At 44.2% G+C, this 20,396-nt stretch overlaps 1 protein-coding gene across 2 annotated transcripts in view; it reads right to left on the reverse strand.

The window, feature by feature from the left end:
- Positions 1–9,096: 9,096 nt before the first annotated feature.
- LOC111851501 (leucine-rich repeat-containing G-protein coupled receptor 5) overlaps positions 9,097–20,396 on the reverse strand; it is a 53,969-nt gene continuing 42,669 nt past the window's right edge. The window contains exons 9-18 of one of the 2 annotated variants that reach the window (XM_023826499.2): positions 19,684–19,755; positions 19,492–19,560; positions 19,064–19,135; positions 18,060–18,125; positions 17,878–17,949; positions 15,051–15,122; positions 14,751–14,876; positions 14,408–14,544; positions 13,572–13,652; positions 9,097–13,022 (exon numbers count right to left, since the gene is read on the reverse strand). In XM_023826499.2, coding sequence (XP_023682267.1) covers positions 11,959–13,022; positions 13,572–13,652; positions 14,408–14,544; positions 14,751–14,876; positions 15,051–15,122; positions 17,878–17,949; positions 18,060–18,125; positions 19,064–19,135; positions 19,492–19,560; positions 19,684–19,755 — 1,831 coding nt within the window. In that variant the 3' untranslated portion in view covers positions 9,097–11,958. Of the gene's footprint in view, positions 13,023–13,571; positions 13,656–14,407; positions 14,545–14,750; positions 14,877–15,050; positions 15,123–17,877; positions 17,950–18,059; positions 18,126–19,063; positions 19,136–19,491; positions 19,561–19,683; positions 19,756–20,396 lie in introns of both variants that reach the window. The other variant, XM_023826491.2, reaches the window with a different exon arrangement.

Genomic DNA, 20,396 nt, shown 5'->3' on the forward strand with positions numbered 1-20,396 from the left:
GGGTCGTGTGTTGGGCTTTTATCGTTTTAATATGGATGGCATGGCCTGGGGATTTGGGTGGGGGCAAAGGGGCACACAAATTAAAAATAAAAAAAGCTTTGAGTTACGTTACACCAGCTATTCAGAAGGGCTGAAGGCCGCAGAGGGTGATCCATCACCCCAACACCTCAGAATGACCTTTCATTTTGACGAATGAGATGGCTCTCCACACACAGCCGGAGTTCACGGCATTAAAACATGAACTGAACTTCCGTAATACAGTTGGCGGATTTTTAATGGTAGAGTCTGTTTTTTGTTGTTGTAGTCTGTTGATATAAAAGGGTAGGGGTATCCAGTGTGTGATTAAGCACGAGCAGCCTAAGATAAACTTCACATTAAAAAAAAAATAAAATAAAAAATCACAGCCAAGCATATCGCCTATTTATTACCATTGTAAACAAAGAATTAGTTCCACATTCATGGAATGGAGGTGAATATTGCTCCCAGTACTTGGAAAAATATATTAAATGTTCTCAAATGTGCTTTTCAAACTAAAACTATACTAAATTGAGGTTGGAGTGCCAAGGAAATCCTGATTCATAATTACTCCCGGCAATACATGTACAAAATACTCCTCCGTTTTGAAAATTAGGTTTTCCATAACGCCAGCTGTGTTTTTGGAGAGCCGGGGCCCTCGATCCCCCGTATGTAGCATTGGCAGAGGGCAATCTATGTCCACCTGTGTCTAGGAGGCGTCTGCTTATTAGGTTCAAATGTAAAAAAAAAATGCTATAAAAAGAAAAAACATGTACTATCCTTTTTTTTAATCTTCTTATCCATTGGAGGGTTATGGTGAGTGTAGAGTGTAGTTCAGGAAGCACAATATGGGCGGGACGCCAGTCCAGCAGGGGGCACGAGTCAGAGGACGCTCTGGACGGGATGCCAGTTCATCGCAGGGGACGATCTGGACAGGATGCCAGTTTGTCACAGGGCACAAGGCAGGGGATACATTGGACAGGATATCGCAATGCACTCACAGACCGTGGGCAAATTCTTTTAATTTCATGTTTTTATTAGTCTCAGGAGTACAAAGCAGCAGAGAGAGCTAATTAACATTCATCAGCAGGATCACAACAAACGCAAAGAGCCCAGTACAAACGTAATCTCAGCATCTGAGAAAGACTTCAGGAAGTTTTGCCTTTGAAAAAGGGGTACATATCCACAATTGAAAAAGCATGTGCCTTCTATTGACTCATTACTGGCCTAACTTCAACTAAATTTGGTAGTCTTGCCTATTAGTTTTGGGGTTTAAAAAACTATTATGCAAAAAGAGAGGCTTTTACAATAATCCTCAAGATAAAATTTTACACGAAAAAGGTTACAGATGTTTTCCCCCCATTCTAAAATCCAATATTTAAAAGTCAAATTGTGGCAGAAAAAGGACTCTTGGTACTTCCACTGTGTCATGTGTTTGGGTCACTCTGGAATCAGTTTTATTAAACGTTAGAGTACATACTGGGAAAGCAAGAGCGGAACTCTCCAGATTCACGACCACACGGGTACATGTGGTCACAAAACCCTGTGGGGTCCTGTCACCAGTGGGGGGGGGGCTCTTACGTCTTTACAGACTGCCTGGCATTATGTTACGCCAGGAGTGGCTGACAGTTGTTATTTGCAATGAGGCTGTTATCTTGCAACTGGCAGAGTTAGGGGCAGCCGTTAAAGGACCCCAAACTAGTCTTATTTAGGGTCGTACAAACTGTGCCAAATATTTTATCTGTCCTGTACTTTTCCCCATTTGAAGTCCAAACAGCGTTTATATGTTGTGGAAGATATTTTTAAATGATTTTGCTTACAATTTAATGTTAAGCATGCTGTTCTTTTCTGGCAGGATGGTGACTGTGGGTAACACCATGACCTAACACCTCCAGGGCTGGGGGTGTCACCCCCCCCCCCTCTCAGGTAATTCATAGAGGTACTCAGGTTACTTCCAGCCACTCTGTTTTCCAAAAATAAGCAGTTAAGTGAAATAGTGACACGAAGTTGCCCTGAGTGTGAGTGTGTGTGTGTGTGTGTGTGTGTGTGTGTGTGTGTGTGTGTGTGTGTGTGTGTGTGTGTGTGTGTGTGTGTGTGTGTGTGTGGTCCAGGTATACCTTACCTTGTGGGGACCAAATGTCCCCACCACGTGATGAATACCCGTTCTTTTTACTTTATGGGGACCAGTTTCCTGGTCCCCATACCGGAAAACTCTATTTTATTAAAATCCATGACTGCAATGAAAAAACTAAAAAAAAAAATCACATTTTGTTTGGTTACTTAAGGTTATGGTTAGGGCTGCGTAGGGGTTAAGGTTGTCGTAGTTAGCATTAGCATTTTTCCCATAGAAATGAATGAGTGGCCCCCAAAAAGAAATGATTACATGACTGTGTGTGTGTGCCCACTGATGGAGTGGCCTGCCAGTTGAAGCCTTGGTGGAGCCCCATGCAAGCTTCACCGTATTAGGACCCTTTGCTATTACACCTACAGGAACTTTTATGACGTTTCATTCTAAATCCATAGGCATCAATATGGAGTTGATCCCCCCCTTTGCTGCTATAACAGCTGCCACTCTTCTTGGAAGGCTTTCCACAAGTTTATGAAGTGTGTGTGTGGAAATTTTTGCCCATTCATCCAGAAGAGAATCTATGAGGTCAGCCACTGATGTTGGACGTGAAGGACTGGCTCACAACTTCTGTTCTAGTTCATCCCAAAGGTGTTTGATGGGGTTGAGGTCATGGCTCTGTGTGGGCCAGTCAAGTTCTTGCACACCAAACCACCCAAACCACTTAACCATGTCTTTATGGACCTTGCTTTGTGCACTGGGGCACAATCATGCTGGAACAGGGGACCTTCCTCAAACTGTTCCCACAAAATTGGAAGCATAGAATTGTTCAAAATGTCTATATTCTGAAGCATTAAGAGTTCCCTCCACTGTAACTAAGGGGCCTAGCCCAACCCCATTCCATTATCCCTCTTCTACCAAACTTTCCAGTTGGGACAATGCAGTCAGGCAGGTAATGTTCTTCTGGCATCCGCCAAATCCAGACTCATCCATCAAACTGCCACACAGAAAAGCATGATTCCTCACTCCACAGAACATGTTTCCACTGCTCCAGAGTCAAGTGGCAACATGTTTTACACCAGTTCATCCAATGCTTCGCATTGTATTTGGTGATGTGAGGTTTGCATGCAGCTGCTCGGCCATGGAAGCCCATTCCATGAAGCTCCCCCCTGTACAGTTTTTAAGCTGGGGTTAATGCCAGAGGAAGTTTGGAACTCTGCAGTTATTGAGTCAACAGAGCGTTGACGACTTTTATGCACTATGGGCCTCAGCACTTGGCGACCCTGCTCTGTTACTTTACACAGTCTGCCACTTCATGGTTGAGTTCCTGTTGTTCCTAAATGCTTCCACTTTGCAATAATACTAATTACAGTTGAATTCACCACACCTGAATTCACTGAGCTCTTCAGAATGAATTCAATGATTCAGGTGTGTCCCAGTACTTTTGTCCATATAGTGTATATTGACTTGCTAAGTTGGTGCCCCCTCAGGCAGCCGCCTAACTCGCCGAATGGGCAACCAAGACTGTGTATACATGTGGTGGATGTTATGTTCACTTTTCTGGTAAGGATGGCACACTACTGAGCGTGACATCAGGCATCGCTGTAAGCTCCCTATGCCCACAAGCTTTCTGTACTACCCAGAATCCCCCCCCCTCACTGCAATCCCAGTAAAACCATAATGAGACAGTAATGGGGTTCCAATATTAATGTGAACAGAGGGTTGCACTGAAAATTCACCACTTGGGGCAATTTCCCAGTTCTTAGAAGACTGGCGAAGTGTGTAGGCTGCATTCCGTGTCTGCTATCTTACGGACTGTTCCTGGTGGGAGGGGTCGGATTCTTTATGGGACGCCATTGTTTTGTCGGAGGGACTTTGATCATTTGTGTGTGATTGATTACATTAAAGGCGATTCCCATAGCCAGAGAGCCCATGGCCTTTATCACATTCTGCTGTCTGTTTGTCTTTACCCTGCTTTCTTAATGAGGATCCTGTGCCAAAACCCTCTCAATAGGCTATAGCTACAAGCAAAGGATAAATAGAGCAGGAAAACAATCAAAGACAGGAATGCGGGGAGTAACTGATTCCAGACGTTTTTTTTTTTTTTCATTATTATTACATCAGTTGAGTAAACTGGGAAGATTTTTTGGAGAGTCAATAAAGACCAACAAAGGTCTTCAAAGTTCTGCTGGGGAGGAGGGGGGCATGATTTATAACTTGCCTGTGAGCATTGCACTGCACACCATCTCACAGAAGACCTTGTGCGATAGTCTTATCTGCTGTCTTACAACAGCTAGATAAAGTCAGAAGAACAATGAATCTTGATGACACACATACTGGGGGCAATATCTTTTATCAGTAAATCATCGACAGCTCTGAAACCCAACAGGACCATAAATGTTTTTCTAACTATAAGTGTCTGGAGATCAAGTCTTCTAATGCACTTTCAAAGGTGTGGACTACAAAGCCAGTCAGGGTTGTCTGTATGTTTGGTGATTAGTAAACTTTAATACAACAATCATTATGACTGTGCTATCGAATGCAAGGATTTGAGCTAATATACTGATTTTCTGCACGATGCCAATTTTGGACTATTAATCCATTAAAAGTGACAAGAATATCACAAATTAGAATATCTTGCTATTGAAAATGTTCTACAACAATACAAATTTTTGGGCTTTTCAATATTATCAAACTACAACACAACATAATAAAATAGTAACACGATGCAGCACAATATAGTATTATACTATTACTTATGTATTAATTAACCACAAACTAAGTCTTAGTTACATACTTAGCTCATGTTAATTAATTAATGAACCATGACATAGGTTTTATCAAGCAGTTACTATATTTGTTACTATACCTGTTAATTTTGTAAACATTTGTGAACTACTGAAGAAACAAGTAATAAATAACAGTGACTGAAATACTGATGTCATGTTTGTTCACATCGTGACGCATCTTTTATCTCAAGTAGCAACTATATTTGTTCATGATTTGTTCATAATTTGTACTTCAGCAATAACTGAGTTATCACTAAATATTTGTGCCCCGTCAAGTAAAGTGTTACCAATAAAACTGATTCCAGCCATGTTGTTCTTCAAGGGCAGAGCAATCCGTCCTGCATCTGCATCTCAATCGAATCCTTCTGCTTCATAAACCAAGGGAGTGTCCAAACTAGCAAACCCCTGGGCTCTGCGGTCAGTTCACTATGACAGACCTTAGCTCATCTGCTACTATTGGGCCTAGGTGGCAGGATGCACAGGAGGATTCTGGGTGGTAGCTTCACTGTTGAATGGTTTTTCAGATCTCATGAGATAATTGATGGAATAAATCAAAGCAGCTGAGGTCTACATGCCTCTCCGCGCCTCGATATAACGTGATGATCGCAGCATCCTTTTTGGAACAGACAGAGGCCAGGCAACCAAGGCCGACATGTGTGACGTGAATGAGAAATGTATCCAGATGCTGCCATTGTGAAACTCACGGCTGCCATTTTAGGAAAGGTCTCGTAAGCCGTGATGTTTCATAAGGACTTCGGTGATTACAAAATTATGAAACATCTTAGACTTTCTAACATATGGAGGCCACAGGTGAAAATGCAAAGTCATTAGCTTTGCTTTGTTAAGTAAATATCCAATGAGATTCGACTGTTTGTTTAACCAGAAGAGGACTGAGGCATATCCAAATCAGAAGAGCAGATGTGGAAAACGGGAGCGCTGATTTTTAATTATGGTTTTTAACCAGAAGGAAGGAGAGACACAGAAGGAGAGGAAATGGAAAGGGGGAGAGAGAAACACTCGACAGACCCACTACGCTTCTCCATACCCTGAGCTCCCTCTTCTCCTTAATTAGACCTTAATTGGCTAGACTAGACTGCTCCTCCTGCAGTGAAAAGTAGAGTGTTGGTCTATGGCAAGTTAGTTCTCAATGGAGCAACACCTCTGTTTGCAACTCAAATCTGAGATACAAGTTCCTGAATACTTTGTACTGCTTGGCACCCAGTTCCTTCTGGCAAAGGTGCTGTTGTTTTTTTTTTATTTTATTTTATTTAGTTTTTTGCTTATCATGCAGTTTGATAAATCCATCTTAGTCCCTAAGCAGAGGTCACATTCTACATATTGGTTTTAGAGTAACTACATGCTTTAAAATTCCACACGGAAGGCTTAGCTACACAGGGCTACTTTAAGCACTATTTACGGAAAAAGGTCAGCGTTCAGTGACGGCAAAGAGGCAGGAGTCCCTTGGACAATATTTATTTATCTGGTGCTATGTTGGCAGGGTGCCTAAGCAGCCATGCCACAGCAGGTGGTCGGCAAAAGACCAGGGGCAAAGGATTCTTTGTCTGGGAGAAATGAGGTGAATCGGATCACAGGATGCGCCGGCCCACCACCGGAGATGGTCCAGTCCAAATTAACTCAGCCTGGGTCATCTCCGAGTGCTGCAAACGGCCTGCATATCCTCCCGCAACCGGCTCCTCCTTAATCAAATGGAAAATTGCGACCGATTTGTTTGGTTTGGTTTGCGTTTCGACCACAGCTGAACCGAAGCATCCATCTGAACCTGAACTCGCAGTTAAACATGCGCATTCCTGTGCGTCGGACTGAGGGCAGAAAAACCGTCGGGGAGGGGGGGAGAGAGCTCCCTCAGTAAACACATTGTTCATACCCTCCTTGATAGATGTCTGTTTACTTTTTGCCTGAGCAACAGAATAATTAGCATGTGTGCTGTTGGTTATTGTGGGGGGAGATGATTTTAGAGCTGCCGTTACCCCAACGAGTCATTTTGCGCTCTGTGGGGGAAGCCTGGCCGTGTGCTAAGCTTTCCCGTGGTCGGGCAGAGCAGTCGGTTTCTTACGTATTGAGTGACTCCTAATGCCAGTCTCCCAGAGAGTAGCTTCTTGTGGTGTAATGTAGGGACTGTAATGGCGCTATACCAACTCACAAATGCTTCCTGGCAATCTGAGCCAGGAAGTGTGTTCATCTGGCCTAGTTCCTCGCCGAATGCCCAACAAAGTACTGGTCTAGCTAGCTATTTGTTTTGTGTCACAGTTATGAGGCAAATGCACCTCCCTCCTGTTCACTTCCAGAAGTTTCTTCTTCTTCTCTTTTCCACAAAAAAATCTTCTGAGGGGTGGACTTGTGTTCACTAATACAAACCGCATTTTGAAACGATTATTTTGTCTTCGTGAGCTTACAGTTAAATTAGAAAAGAAAATAAATTGATTATATAATTTATGGTACGCTGGAAATACACATCTCCAACACATCCAGCAGATGTTCAGGATCATTTTGGCAAAGACGGGCCGTGACCTTGGTGATCTGTGATGGATTTATTCATTTTGCTTTCATATGTGTGGAAACGCTGAACATTTGGGTGGCAGGAAATGTACTAACAAATAGCCGCATCCGTTAATATGGTGTGAAAGGAAGGGGAGACGCAGGGCAGCATTTAAACAAAGATGTGGCATCGCCGTTTTCCTAAACGAAGCAGTGAATGGTGAAGGACGTGCCGATATTCCTTAACATACAGTACCGGACAAAAGACTAGACAAACCAAACCGTCTCCAAAGGATAGAGTGTTACAGCACATGACCTGGTCACCTGACCTATACACATTACAAATGGATTTGGAGGGAAGTTATAGGCATGTTCTATCTTGAAAAGTATAATCAAGGCAGTCCTTAAGTTTAAATGCAGTAGTTTGTGCCTTCTTCAGGGCATGATACAAATGAACTGAGAAAGGCATGTATACATTCTCACTCGATTGGTCAGTCATGAGCATAGGTGCCTATAATCAGTCGAATAAGAGCTCCACCAACAATACTAAACCCACCCCCACCGCCAAAAAAACAATCAATTTCACAAACATTGAAACCACCTCTTCATTTTGCATATCGATCAGATACAAACCACTCAAAGAACAGCAGAGAACAACAAAAGCTACCTAGAGACAGTAGGGTCAGCCAGTCTTGGGGTTAAGGGCCTTGGTCAAGAGCCCAGTGGTGGCATCACTCTGTTGACTGCGAGATTTGAACCAGCAACCTTCATTCGAGTCCAAACCCACAGAGCTTCCCCCCTCCGCCCCCAACAAATGATTTTTTTATTTTTTTTGGTGATTGCATTATTCCATATATGTCATTTTATACTTTTGTTGTCTTTACTCTAAAATGTAGAGAATAGTATAAATAAATCTTTCTATGGGTGGGTGTGTCACACCTGTAGCACTGTGTAGCACAGTCAGGAAAAGGAGCTTCTGGGCATGTGTAACTTTATACGGATGGCCACGTCTTTTGCGAGCAGGTGTATATTTTCGGTGTCAGAAGGGTCATGTGGGGTTCAGAAGGTTAAGAAAGTGTCACCTTACGTGACATGCACAGGTGACAGTTGAATCAGATCCCCCCTGTGATTCATGCAAAAGTTTTATGTGTGAGACGCATGACTGTCCTCACCGCTCACTTTGTGTTTGAAATATTACCTGCCCCTTGACCTCGCTGTCCTTGATGCAGTTTATGCAAGTGTCACTCTGCAGGAGTCAGCTAAGTGTTGATTTTGTACACACATTCTGGCCAGAAATTGCAGTAACAATGTCACAGCTGATAGGATAACAAACATATTCACTGAAATTTGCGTATTCTGGCTTCGTGGGGTTGTTCTAGAAGACGAATTTGTATATACGTGACTCATGTATTTATAAAGGCATGTCTGGAAAATCCATAAAATCAGGCCGCAGATAATGAATTGTTTATAAGACGACGTACGTTACTCATGGAGACTGGGACGTCTAATTGTTGCAATGTTTTTTCCATTACCCAAAGCAGTGGTATTTTGATCCGCTCGGCTATTTAAAGATGTTTTACAGACTGATTTAACAGAGATAAACCGCAGTTCTCACCTTTCCTACTGAGCCTATATATATACTTCAGCCTATAGTCGGCAGTACCTCAAAAGACCGCCGTTCATAAGTCACAGAGATGCAGAGAACAGAAAATGCATCACACACACGTCGGCTTCTGCTCATTTGGTAAATCCTTTATTACAAATTACATATATTTAACACACCAATAAAAAAAGGTTGGTTCTATGTACAGCACCTAAGAATGCGCAGACACCACTGGTTCTACTGGGGGCTGGGAGCAAGACAATACTCATCTGTGTGCTCTGAAATTCAGATTCGCACCAAAGCTCTCCTTTACACGTATATCTTTAGTTATAAATACAACTCTATATTTATACACCTTTAATTTCTTAAAAGAGCTCTAGATCGTAAAAAAATAGGTTTGCCTCCAAACTGAGAATCTGTTCAACAACGAAACAAGAGAAGTCAAGACACGTTAATAAAATGCAATTTTAAAAAAGCAAGATGGGTTTTCCGGCAACTCGTTGACCTATGCGGGTAATAAAACCGTCTAACGAGCAATTAATGTATAAATGTGTTACATTTACAGGCTATTCCTGGTCATGCAGGGGTGGAGGGGGTTTGTAACAGACACTACAATTCATGGTTTATGGCATCACTGGTGTGGTGATTTATGAACCAGAACTACTCTTAATGAACAAAAGCACAAGGATTTTGGGGGTGTGGGTCCATGGAGGGGGGGGGGGAGGTTGATAGCGAACGGCTCATTTTAAGAAACCAATGGATGGAAGAACTCTGCAGATTGAGTCCGGACACATAGGGGCGTCCACCTCTGGTTCTAATAATCAGACGCATCTCAGTCTATCTTTGGGCCGGACGTCTCTTTCAGATGTCATCTGCATTTCAAACAGAGGAGCTGCCAAGGGCAGGTTAATTATGGTGGCGTACGCAACCCCCACCCCTGCCGACTTCCTGCGGTTGTATGCGCGCACGTTCCGGATGGAAAATCGAAGCCGGGGGGCACGCTAACCACGTCCACTGATCATTCATAGTAACCTGCTTAGAGGAACTGCAGAGAAGCATCAGAGGCTTTTGCCTGTTTTCGACGTGGCCATCGCTTTCTCCCGCTGCCATGCCATTTCCGCCACAGCGGAGTGCCTCGTCTGGCACTTTAAAATAGGTTAAAAATCCTCGGGGACCTGCAGATGGTCCATGTTTCTGCTCCCTCCCAGCTCCCTGCCAGACAGTCCACATTTTGGAGCTGGGAGGGAGCAAAAAGTTGGACTGTCTGTGGGTCCCCAAAGTCCGGATAGGCAAACACAGATCTATAGGATCCAGTGACAGGGTTTTGATGCCTTCTGAAGTGCAATTGAAGGACCAGAGTGGGAAGCCTTGATGGCATCATCGCAAATTTGCAGGCGTGACCTGTGACCTCACACCTTGGGACACCATCACTTTACAGTAATTGAAGCAACCCTACAAAGGCGGATTATCCATATGTTTTTGGTCAGATATCCATGACGACTCCACAAAGAGGGCATAATATCCAATAAGTGTTTCAGCGCAAGGAATTGAAGCATTGAAGGAAGGCGATTGGGTGGCTAGGTCTATCCCCAATACCTCTCTGAACTTCAGGTAGCTGAGCAAGCAACCTTTTGTTGACGCCTACTTTGTTTACTGTAAGTCAACTGACAGCTTCACAATTTAGCATGAAGATACTGTGTTAGCGAGCTCATTCGAGGCCATTAAGTGCTTTTCGATACCTGGAGAACATTCTGGGAAACGGGTCATCACCAGACGGGACACGGCCTGCAAACGTAGGATCGGATTTCAGAGACGAGGGCGATGTGGTGACGCAGGCCAAAGAAACACGGATCTTGGAGCAGTGAAGCAGAAAAATGACGCGTGTCGACAGAGAGCGTGAACGGGAACTGGGAAACTAAGCCGACAAGTGATCCAAGACTGATCGATAATCAAATCAAAAATACATACAAGGAAATAATTTTAGCGATCGCTGTCGTAATCTATGCTGGATAACGAGATTGTCACAGTACAACTATACAAACATGCGTGGCTTCAGTGAGACATACGTACAGATAATAAGTTCTATTAAAAACAGGATCTTAGCAACCCCTTGTAGCTGGATACCATTATAACACCAACTGAAGAAACTTAGTGACTATTTGGCAAAACCCTGAATCCAGCAAAGAGAGCATAAAACCATCATGTTACAAAATGTTTGTACAAATATTGTGGTTATGTGACACACCGATAACAAATGAGACCCAGATGAGATTGTGTGACAAAACTTAGAATAAATGAGACCCAATGCAATATTGGAACTGCTACCTTGTAAGCCTTGATTAAATGTGTTTTAAATTGTGTACTCTCGCCCTGTCCCATTAAGGACTTCTGTTTCTAATTTGTTACATAAATTTATTACATTTTACACTTAAAGTTCCAACTGAACCAGCATGAGATACTTGCTAAGCAATGTATTGTACTGTAAATGTAAATATCTGTTATTAAGCCACAGCATCAATGTGAAAAACAGGAAAATGAAAAGAAAAAGCTCACTAAAACAAAAAAAAATCCCCATGTGGACATGTGGTAAGTACCTTCATTTCATACGATTCATTATGAGTTTGAACTTAAGATAGAGTCCAGTCCTGTGTTACTTACATCGATGCTTTAATGCCCATGAATGATTTGACGTTGAGTAGGAGAAATGAGATTTCACTATGTGCTCTATACTGAGAAACACTTCAGCGAGGTAAATGCAGCACTTACTCAGATTAACGTAGACATTTGGGCTCTTGCGGATTGGTTAAGCGGAGCTCGGTTTTCCTTCGGTCCAATGTTTTGCGACCCCTACCTCTTCCCTGGCTACTTTCCGTAACTGAACTAGCATGTTGTCTTTGTGTACAGTTCTCACCTGCAATTCAGAATTGCAGTCGGGAGAGTCTGGTGCTACGGGACGAATTCAACCCAAGATGGTCGCCCAACGTCGCAGCCTAACGGCATGGGACGAATGGCACCGGTGGGCGGTAGGCCTCTGCACTCTGCCGCTGCAACTTTCCCGCCGACCGCTCGGTGGAGGACAGGGTGACCAGGGCCTGCGTCGAGTCGCAGGACTGCTTCTCGGCGTCTTCTGAGTTGAGGGAGACCAGGCTAGCTTGCTGGCTCTTCCTCAGCCGGGGGGCTCGCTTGAGGAGGGAGTTCATGTCCTCCTTGAAGTCGGGGTTAAAGAGCATGTAGAGCAGGGGGTTGAGGCACGCAGGCAGGGGGACGATGACCAGCAAGACGGACTTGACCACTTCGGGGCTGATGAAGGAGAGGCTGAGCAGTGAGGAGAAGGACAGGAAGGCCACGGGGAAGTACAGGAGGCAGTTGGCGAACAGCAGCCAGGCTACATGCTTGACCATGGCACTGTCTGTGAAGTGGTCCAGCTCACCCTTCTCCAGGTTGCAGTACAGCCTTGTATAGGTGACGGTCATGACGAAGTAGCAGAGGGAATTGAGCAGCACTAGGGCGACCATGAAGCCCAAGCTAGAAGGCTCCCCAAAGGGCAATGGGAAACACAGGGAAGAGACACCATATTCGCCCACGTGTAGCAGGGGCAGGATGGTAATGGCCAGAGCCACGACGAAGCACAGGGTCGAGACGACCTTGATGCTCCCCATGGAAGACTTGGGCTCGGCCCTCTTTGAGCTGCAGATGCAAAGTCCCCGCTCTAGAGCAGCGGCCGTTAGCAGGAAGATGCAGCTCTCCGACGCGAAGACGGACAGGAAGCCGATAATCTTGCAGCCGGCGCCCCTCTCCCACCAGGCACCATACCTGGCGAAGCTGCCAAAGGTCAGGGCATCTACCACTGCGAGGATGCCGCTGGAGAGTCCCATGAGGCTGTTGGCTGTAGCTAGGAGGCCAACTAGGTACTTAGCCGGGGACACAAAATTGGGTGACAAGAAGACGGTGACCGCCACCAAGGCATTGCAGACCAGGGACAGCACCACGATGATCCACACCCCGCTGCGGATGAGCCAGCTCCCAAACAGGTGATAACAGGGGCGGAATGGTCCTGGAGCCAAACATGAAAGATGGCAGGTAACTTAGTTGGAAATTCAACGTGTTTTTTAAGCTACTTACAGCAGTTGAGGCTCTTTGGATTACTATATCAAGATAGTTATTATAGGATTCTCATTCACCTTTCACTTAGCGATTGACTGATACCTGAAAAACTATCGGATGCCATCATTTGAGTTATTGATATAATGATCTCAGAGCTATGGCTAAGCTAGTACAGAAGATCCACAAATCAATCAGTGGACCAAAACTCTGCAGGCACTAGTCATACCAACATATTTCCATGATACTGGAAATAAGAAAAAACAGCAAATAAAGTTACAATCTGCATGTGCTTGGGTCCAGGGATAATGTACGTAGCCACGTCATGTCTTCATTAGCCTGGTAGCTAGGATAATTTATTGCCTAGTAGAATCATGTGTGCTCTTACTGGAATGGCTGACAATTTGCTGAAGGACCCTAAGGACTTAACAGAAAAACCACTGCCATATGGGATGGAATTTAGTTCCATGCCTCAACTGAAGGTCCGACGTTCTTGTCTTACCTGGAGCTGGGGAGCACTGCACCGAATGGTGAGACTTGGGATCTTCCTCAAAGTCCAGGAGGAAGTCCTCCAGGTCATGGTCTTCTGGAATCAGATACGGTTTTAATATACATAGCAGTTTTCCTGCACGCTAAACCTCCCGGGCGGGGGGCACATTTGCAATGCCTCACTTGCAGAGATGTTTTCAGTGGGATTTACAGTTGTTGGTTCAGGTGTTTTCCATGTCTAAAACACATGGATTCCATATATGTCTGTTCTGTTCGTTTAGCTAAAAGTCAAGTCCATCACTCAGTTTCCGTATTGCACTTGAGGGCAGGACAGAAATTAGTACAGTGCTTAATAACCTGGGCTTATGACCAAAAATATGACAGGGTCAAGTCCCAGAAGGGCACCCTAATCTCATAGCCTTGAGCAAGGTACTTACCCTCAAACAGATGGGTAACGTTTAAAATATGCTACATCACGCCTTGTGTAAAAATATCTGCTACTATAGTTCAAATCTGAGGCCAGTTGCCAGCTGTATCTGAGATATAAGATCCGGCATCGTGACTTCAAAGGACGACGGGGTCAAATGGGCCTGGTGAATCTTCACTGACTCCTGCATGAATGGTCTGTGAGGTGCTGGGTTTCAGTATTGGGAGTTCCCTCCAATCACTGTTTGGCTACCCTGCATGGCAAATATTGGCTGCACAAACCAAAAATAGCATTGACTAGGAGCAGAGGGCCATAACTAAAAGTTATGAAATAGTGTGAATTAGGAGCTGCCGTGCCCATAAATTTGTTGCCTAAACACACATTCCAGTGAAGATACACTAAAAGAGTAAGAAGAAATGTACCTGGGTTGGACATGCCACCATGGTCTCCCCGACCCAGCTCATCCTTCCTGCTGCTCTCCTCTTGGTCCCAGAGATCCAGGGACCTCTCGCAGGAGACAAAGGCACAACACTGGAAGGCGTAGGGCATCTCCATCACCCTGCAGAGCCCACGGATGGCCGAACATTAAAACCAATCACCCGTAATAAAGAGCAGCGGGAGTGCCAGTGGCTAAGGGATGGTTCAGATGCTAAGAAGGGAATGGCTGATGAACGTCTGAGCAGGTGCTAAGTGCACATTCGGAAACTACAGCCAATCACCGAAAGACGTATGATACCATGTGACGTGGAGGCTCCGCCCCCTTACCTGAGCTTGGGGAAGCTTTCAGCGGACAGCAACTCCTGTAGCCCCTCGTTGCCGGCAAGCTTCAGGTGCGTGAGGCCATGGAGTCCCACCACAGGCAGAGATGTGAGCTGGTTTGAGGAGAGGTCCCTGTGGGACATGAGTGGGGAGCAAGGGGGAGCATTTTAGTGTGGGGCTGTCCAGCTCGGCACCTGGGAGTCATTAAGGCCGTTTATGCTCTGCCTGTGTGCTAGAGGGACAGGCAGTGGATTATTGATTCGGGACAAAAGACGGGGGCAGATGGATGAATGAAGCAGTGCTCACAGTTTGATTAATGAGGGCAGATTAGAGAAGGCGTGTGGGTCCACCGTGTGAAGCTCGTTCGAGGCCAGGTCACTGGAAGAAAGTGTAAAGACATTTACAACATGGCGTTCATACAGTCAACCTGTCAAAAAGTACCTGAAGAAGCAAACAATAGTGACTCGGATCAAAATATGGGATCACTGCCGTCACAATGGCTATATTTATCCTGTTGAAGTTTTGGTCAAATTCAGTTTTTTTAACCTTGTAGCCACTGCTTCTACAGTACTTTGGTATGCTCTGTTTTAGTGATCACCCTTTCTATATTTTCGATATTCAGTTTTGTCCCAAAAGAATAAAAACAAAAATGGCAACGAAAGTGAACTTGCCCAGGTAAGAATGACCATGAAACTTCCCTAACTGCTTAAAGTGAAGGAGGAGAAAAAGATCTAGAGGAGTCAAATGTATCCTAGGAGTTTATATAGTTAGGCATAATATTTAATTGAATTTTACTTTGTTATTAATGTTTAAGTTCTTTCATTTCTGTTTAGTAATGTGTCTAATGGGTGCCTGTCACTTTAAGAATGTGCTATAGTCACGAGGTTATGTGCGGAAGGTGCCGGAGTTTTTGGACAATGGTTTTGGAATGAATCGTGGAAGATCACAGTTTCTCTGACCGTGTTTAGGCAGTGGAAGTTTACTATTATAAACTTTATTTTTGACATGGTTGTAGTTTAATAAATGTTTAAAATGTAAATTTTCTTTATTTTTATTTTTGTGTGGAACATAAGCTGAACACGAGTCAGCCACAAGTTTCCACCTTTGAATCTATTTTCCCCGATCAGGAAGCCCTTACAAGATCAATACCAAAAAAAAAAACAGGATGTCGTGGTTCCATGCTTGCAGTCCAGGGTTTAGTTATGGAAACCACTTCTATCAGCTCAGAGAAATCAAGCATTATTTTGAACCGCGGATTTGATTTATAGACCCATGTGCATGGTTTGCCGCTCATCCTTCTCCAGGAAAGATCGCGGCAAGAAAGATAAAGTGAGACGTTTGGCTTGATTTTCTTTAATAATGTCCATGCTTATAAATATAAAATAATATGATTCCTTCCACTGCCATAAATCTGCAGGTTTGGGCCGGCAGATGCATGATTCTCCATGAAGCATGGCAACGTTTCACATCTGTCACACTGGCCGGCTGAAGTCCTTGTGAATTGACCCAAATGTATAGAATCGTTTGTCGTTTATTGCTAGACTGTTTTTCGAGTTGATGCACAAGCCTTTGATAAGGAACTCTTGGAAACACGGTGTCACGTCAAGGTTGCTGCACAGGTTTCCTGTGTATATTAACCTCACGTGGTTCCTTTGTTTAACTGAAGCCTATAGCAATGTCAATCCAAGAAACATTCCCTCAAGGTCTCCCGGGTCTGATGATCGCTTCAAAGGAGACTCTTTGTGCTCCAGCAGCGGGACGGGTCGTCCTACAGGGTGACCTTCTTGCTTCCTGTGAGACTAAATCCTCACTTTTCCCTCCAAAAAGATGATTTTCCTAACTGGATAGGGCCAAGCCCTTTCCTTTCTGCAAAGGAGCGAGGGATTTAGTCAGACTCCTAAAATCTGTTGGACCATAGCCCATGAGCCCCAGGGGCACACCGTAGTAAGACTGGGTGAGCGCTCTGAAGTGTAAATGCCCTAATGGCAAGTAAAACGGGGCCGGATTTGGAAAATAGATGGCCTTGCTCTGTCCCCTGCCAATCCAAAAATCCCTCCGATTTTCTCCACAGAGGAATCCTGTTAAAGAGCCTCCTTGAGGCCGTCCGGTATCACCTTCGCCCAGGGAATAATCGCCAGCAGTAACATGTTTAATGCTTCCCGTGTGCCTACATCCGCCATCCGCGTAAATCACCAAATCCCTAGCTCATGAAAGCGGGGGTGAGAGGAACAATGCTGTTCCACGCGGCCGGCATCCAGGGCGTGCGGCAAGGACCTCGCGGTTGGATGGGGACACCTTTCCGGGGGTCCTGCTGACCGCCACGTGTCCAGCAATGTGGTCCGACATGGACGTGCCCGGGATCTGTATGGGACGGGAATTGAGCCCGCTGACGTAATGTTGAAGTGTTGGCTCAGAGGCCTCCCGTTGCAAGATGATTGTTCTGGCTCTGCAATCAGCAAAATAGCCACTTAAACATGTTAAAGAAAAAAACTCTCTCCGCAGCTGTACCAGCTATGGTAAATTAGCCGTGTCTCATCACACTGTCATTAGTGCTGTTTGCTCTATTTAAGCTAACGGGAACAATCTTGCCGAAATTTGACAATTTCCCGTGCCCCTTTCCTAACTGCGGCCCGTAACAGAATCCCGAATGTTGACCACGGGAGTGTCGAGGGTCAGGAAAAAAAAGCGTAGCGGGAATTCTCTTGAAGTATTTCTAGCAAGGCCAGGTTTGGCAGGTGTGGCCCCACCAAGAGGGGCTAGTTCGTTTTTTCTACGTGTACTTCTGGGAAGGCTGGGTTATGAGGTCTCACTTTCATTCCTGTTGAACTGGTTCCTCTGTGAAAGCTTCCTGCAAGACAGCCTCTTTCCCTATAGCAAAAAAGCAACCCTCCAATTTTTAGAAACCAAAATGTCACCAATAATTGAAAAAATAGACTTAATCTGTGTCCTGTGATTGCACTAGTTTTCTGACAAAAAAACATAAGAGGGCAACACTTTTGAAAATGACCCACTCAACACATGGTGAGATTTTTAGCTAAAAGGTCACTCTCCTGACCCATCTGATGACCTTGCATTGACGGGGGCACCATGGGAGTCGCCTCCAAGGGCAGGTGGGGGTGTTGAGGGTACTTACAGGGACCTGAGAGCCATTAGCTCCTGAAACGTGTCCGCTAATACTTCTTGGATTTTGTTGTGGTGAAGGTCACTGCGGGGAGCCAACAGAGAGACAGAAATGTAGAAACATTTTTGGGTTGAGCTTTTGGCTGATATTCTCCATACATGTTTACTCTCTCTCAAGACTCCCCCCCAACTTACATTCTCTGAATCTTCACACATCCACTGAAGCTGGGGAGATGCTGGATGAGGTTGAAGGAAAGATCCCTGAAAAAACATCCATGTAACGTCTGCATGGTTGCAGTCAGACCTTATATTTACTTAAGAAACCCATCAAGTCACTTATTTTGTCATTATTTTATAACTGTCCAAATTAGTAACATGTATTTGAACTTGGAAATGGCCATATTGTACAGCAAGTTTATATATATATATATATATATATATATATATATACACACACACACACACACACACACACATATGCACACACATATATGGATGTGTAACGGTACGCGTGTTCGTACCAAAGATTTTCGGTTTGGGTCTTTCGGTTCAGCACACAAATGTACCGAACGAATGCAGCAAATGCGGTACTTTGTGTGTTTGCGTGTTTCCCCCGAGCAACATTCGGAAAGGGCTGGAGGTGAAGCACGTGCTTCCTAACATGAAGCTGAAAGCTGTTCACGTGAATACAAGTACAGCACATGTACAATATTTTTTAAATACTGCACCAAAATGGATATTTGTTTTGTTATGCATTGCATTTTTTGAGACAATATTTGTGTTTCGCAGTTCAAATATGAAGCTGAAAGCTGCTAATGTGAATGCAGAACAGATCAGGTACAGTTATGTTTTTTAATGTGCACCTTAATGGATATTTATTTTGATTTACTTTTAAGTAAAGTTTAGTTTTTTATTAGTAGGTTGCATCAATATTGGCAGAGGCTTATTATTTAAGAAAGACAGTGAAATTTGTTCAGTAAACCACTGCTTAATAAAGAAAAGAGCAATTTATGTCTTCTTTCTGTTATCCCCACTGTACCGAAAACATACTTCAACGTACTTCAAAACCGAGGTGATTTTTGTGTACCGTTACACCCCTAATATATGGCACATGTATGTGCGTGTTTCATAGCTGAAATCAGTGATTTGACGGTGGTATGATCACTGTAGTGTGAGGACAGGAAGGTAAGGATACTCACAGCACTTGCAGGTTGCGTAGCTGGTCACACACGGAGCTGGGCAGTGCTCCAATCCGTGCCCCAGTAATGGTCCTATGGAGATCATTATAAAATCATTATAATACACAAATAATCGCACTTCCTATTTTACTCATTATAAATATTTACGATATAATCAGTATCTTTTTCATTTGCTGTGTATATTAAGTGAGAATAGGGACTCCCAACACTTGCTTGGGTAATTTTACTGGTCCATGAAATTTTTGCGAGTAAACCTTATCTGTGGTCATCAAAAGGTTGGGAACCCCTAATCCGGAATATACTTTTTTATATTCATGCTCAAAATGTTATCAAACGTTTGTGTGATACTACAGCATTTCTGGGTTATGTTTATGAAGGCCTCAGAAGCCACAAAGGCCAGCCTGTTACGGACCACGAGGAAGACTTACAAGCTTTCCAGACTCGTGGTGCCTGTGAGGTCTGGAAATTCTGTGATCTCTGTGGCTCCATTAAGAGACCTAGACATGCACAAAGGGGGAAGGGAGAAACTGAATTGAGAGACGAGAGTCTCATATGCTGAACAAGGAGGACAAGGAAGGAAAGAAATAAGTAAGGAAATGGAAGCCAGTTCTCAAACTCACAGTGTTCGCAGCTCCGGCAGGTGCTGGAAGGCCGACTTGCCGACGAACTGAATCGGGTTGTCATAGAAGAATCTGTCCAAAACACAAGGTGTAAACTACGCATCCTCCATTCCCTGAGGGCGGGTGCGATTTCTGAGGAGGTCATTAAACTTGGAGGAGAAACCAATCGGTGATCAGATTGTATCAATAGCTGGGTTCAGGTGACAGGATTTTGCGAAGAATAAAGTTTTCTCTTTACTGACGCACAGATGCTGGCGGACAGTGAGTTTCCATGTCGCAACAAACTCGGAGTTGGTGGAATTAAATTTCAAATCCATTACAGCACCTCGGAGAGCACTAAACCAAGGAAGGGGCTGTTCTTACAGCGATCAGAGGACAAGGAGCTGCCTGTGGGGCAGGAACTGGTAGTGCTAGGAACCACCAAGGGGATAAGCGTATTTATCCAGACCAGAGATCCACAAGAGCGAAGTATGGAAACTGTCATAATGGCCAGGAAATTACAAAAGGCCACATTCATTCCAGACTATTCCTCTGATTTTTTATTAAACTCCATGCTGCAGCACCAAAACATGAAATCAGTATGCTCTTGTTCCAGCCAACAGTTGCGTAACAAAATATGTGAATTACTCAATGGTGTGTCGTACTTGAGTAACTGTATTCTGTTACTGTACTTTAGCATTCTGTTGGAAACTTTATACTTCAACTGTTAACAA

The sequence above is a fragment of the Paramormyrops kingsleyae genome, chromosome 1 (assembly GCF_048594095.1).
Source record: "Paramormyrops kingsleyae isolate MSU_618 chromosome 1, PKINGS_0.4, whole genome shotgun sequence".
In the NCBI taxonomy this organism is placed as follows: domain Eukaryota; kingdom Metazoa; phylum Chordata; class Actinopteri; order Osteoglossiformes; family Mormyridae; genus Paramormyrops; species Paramormyrops kingsleyae.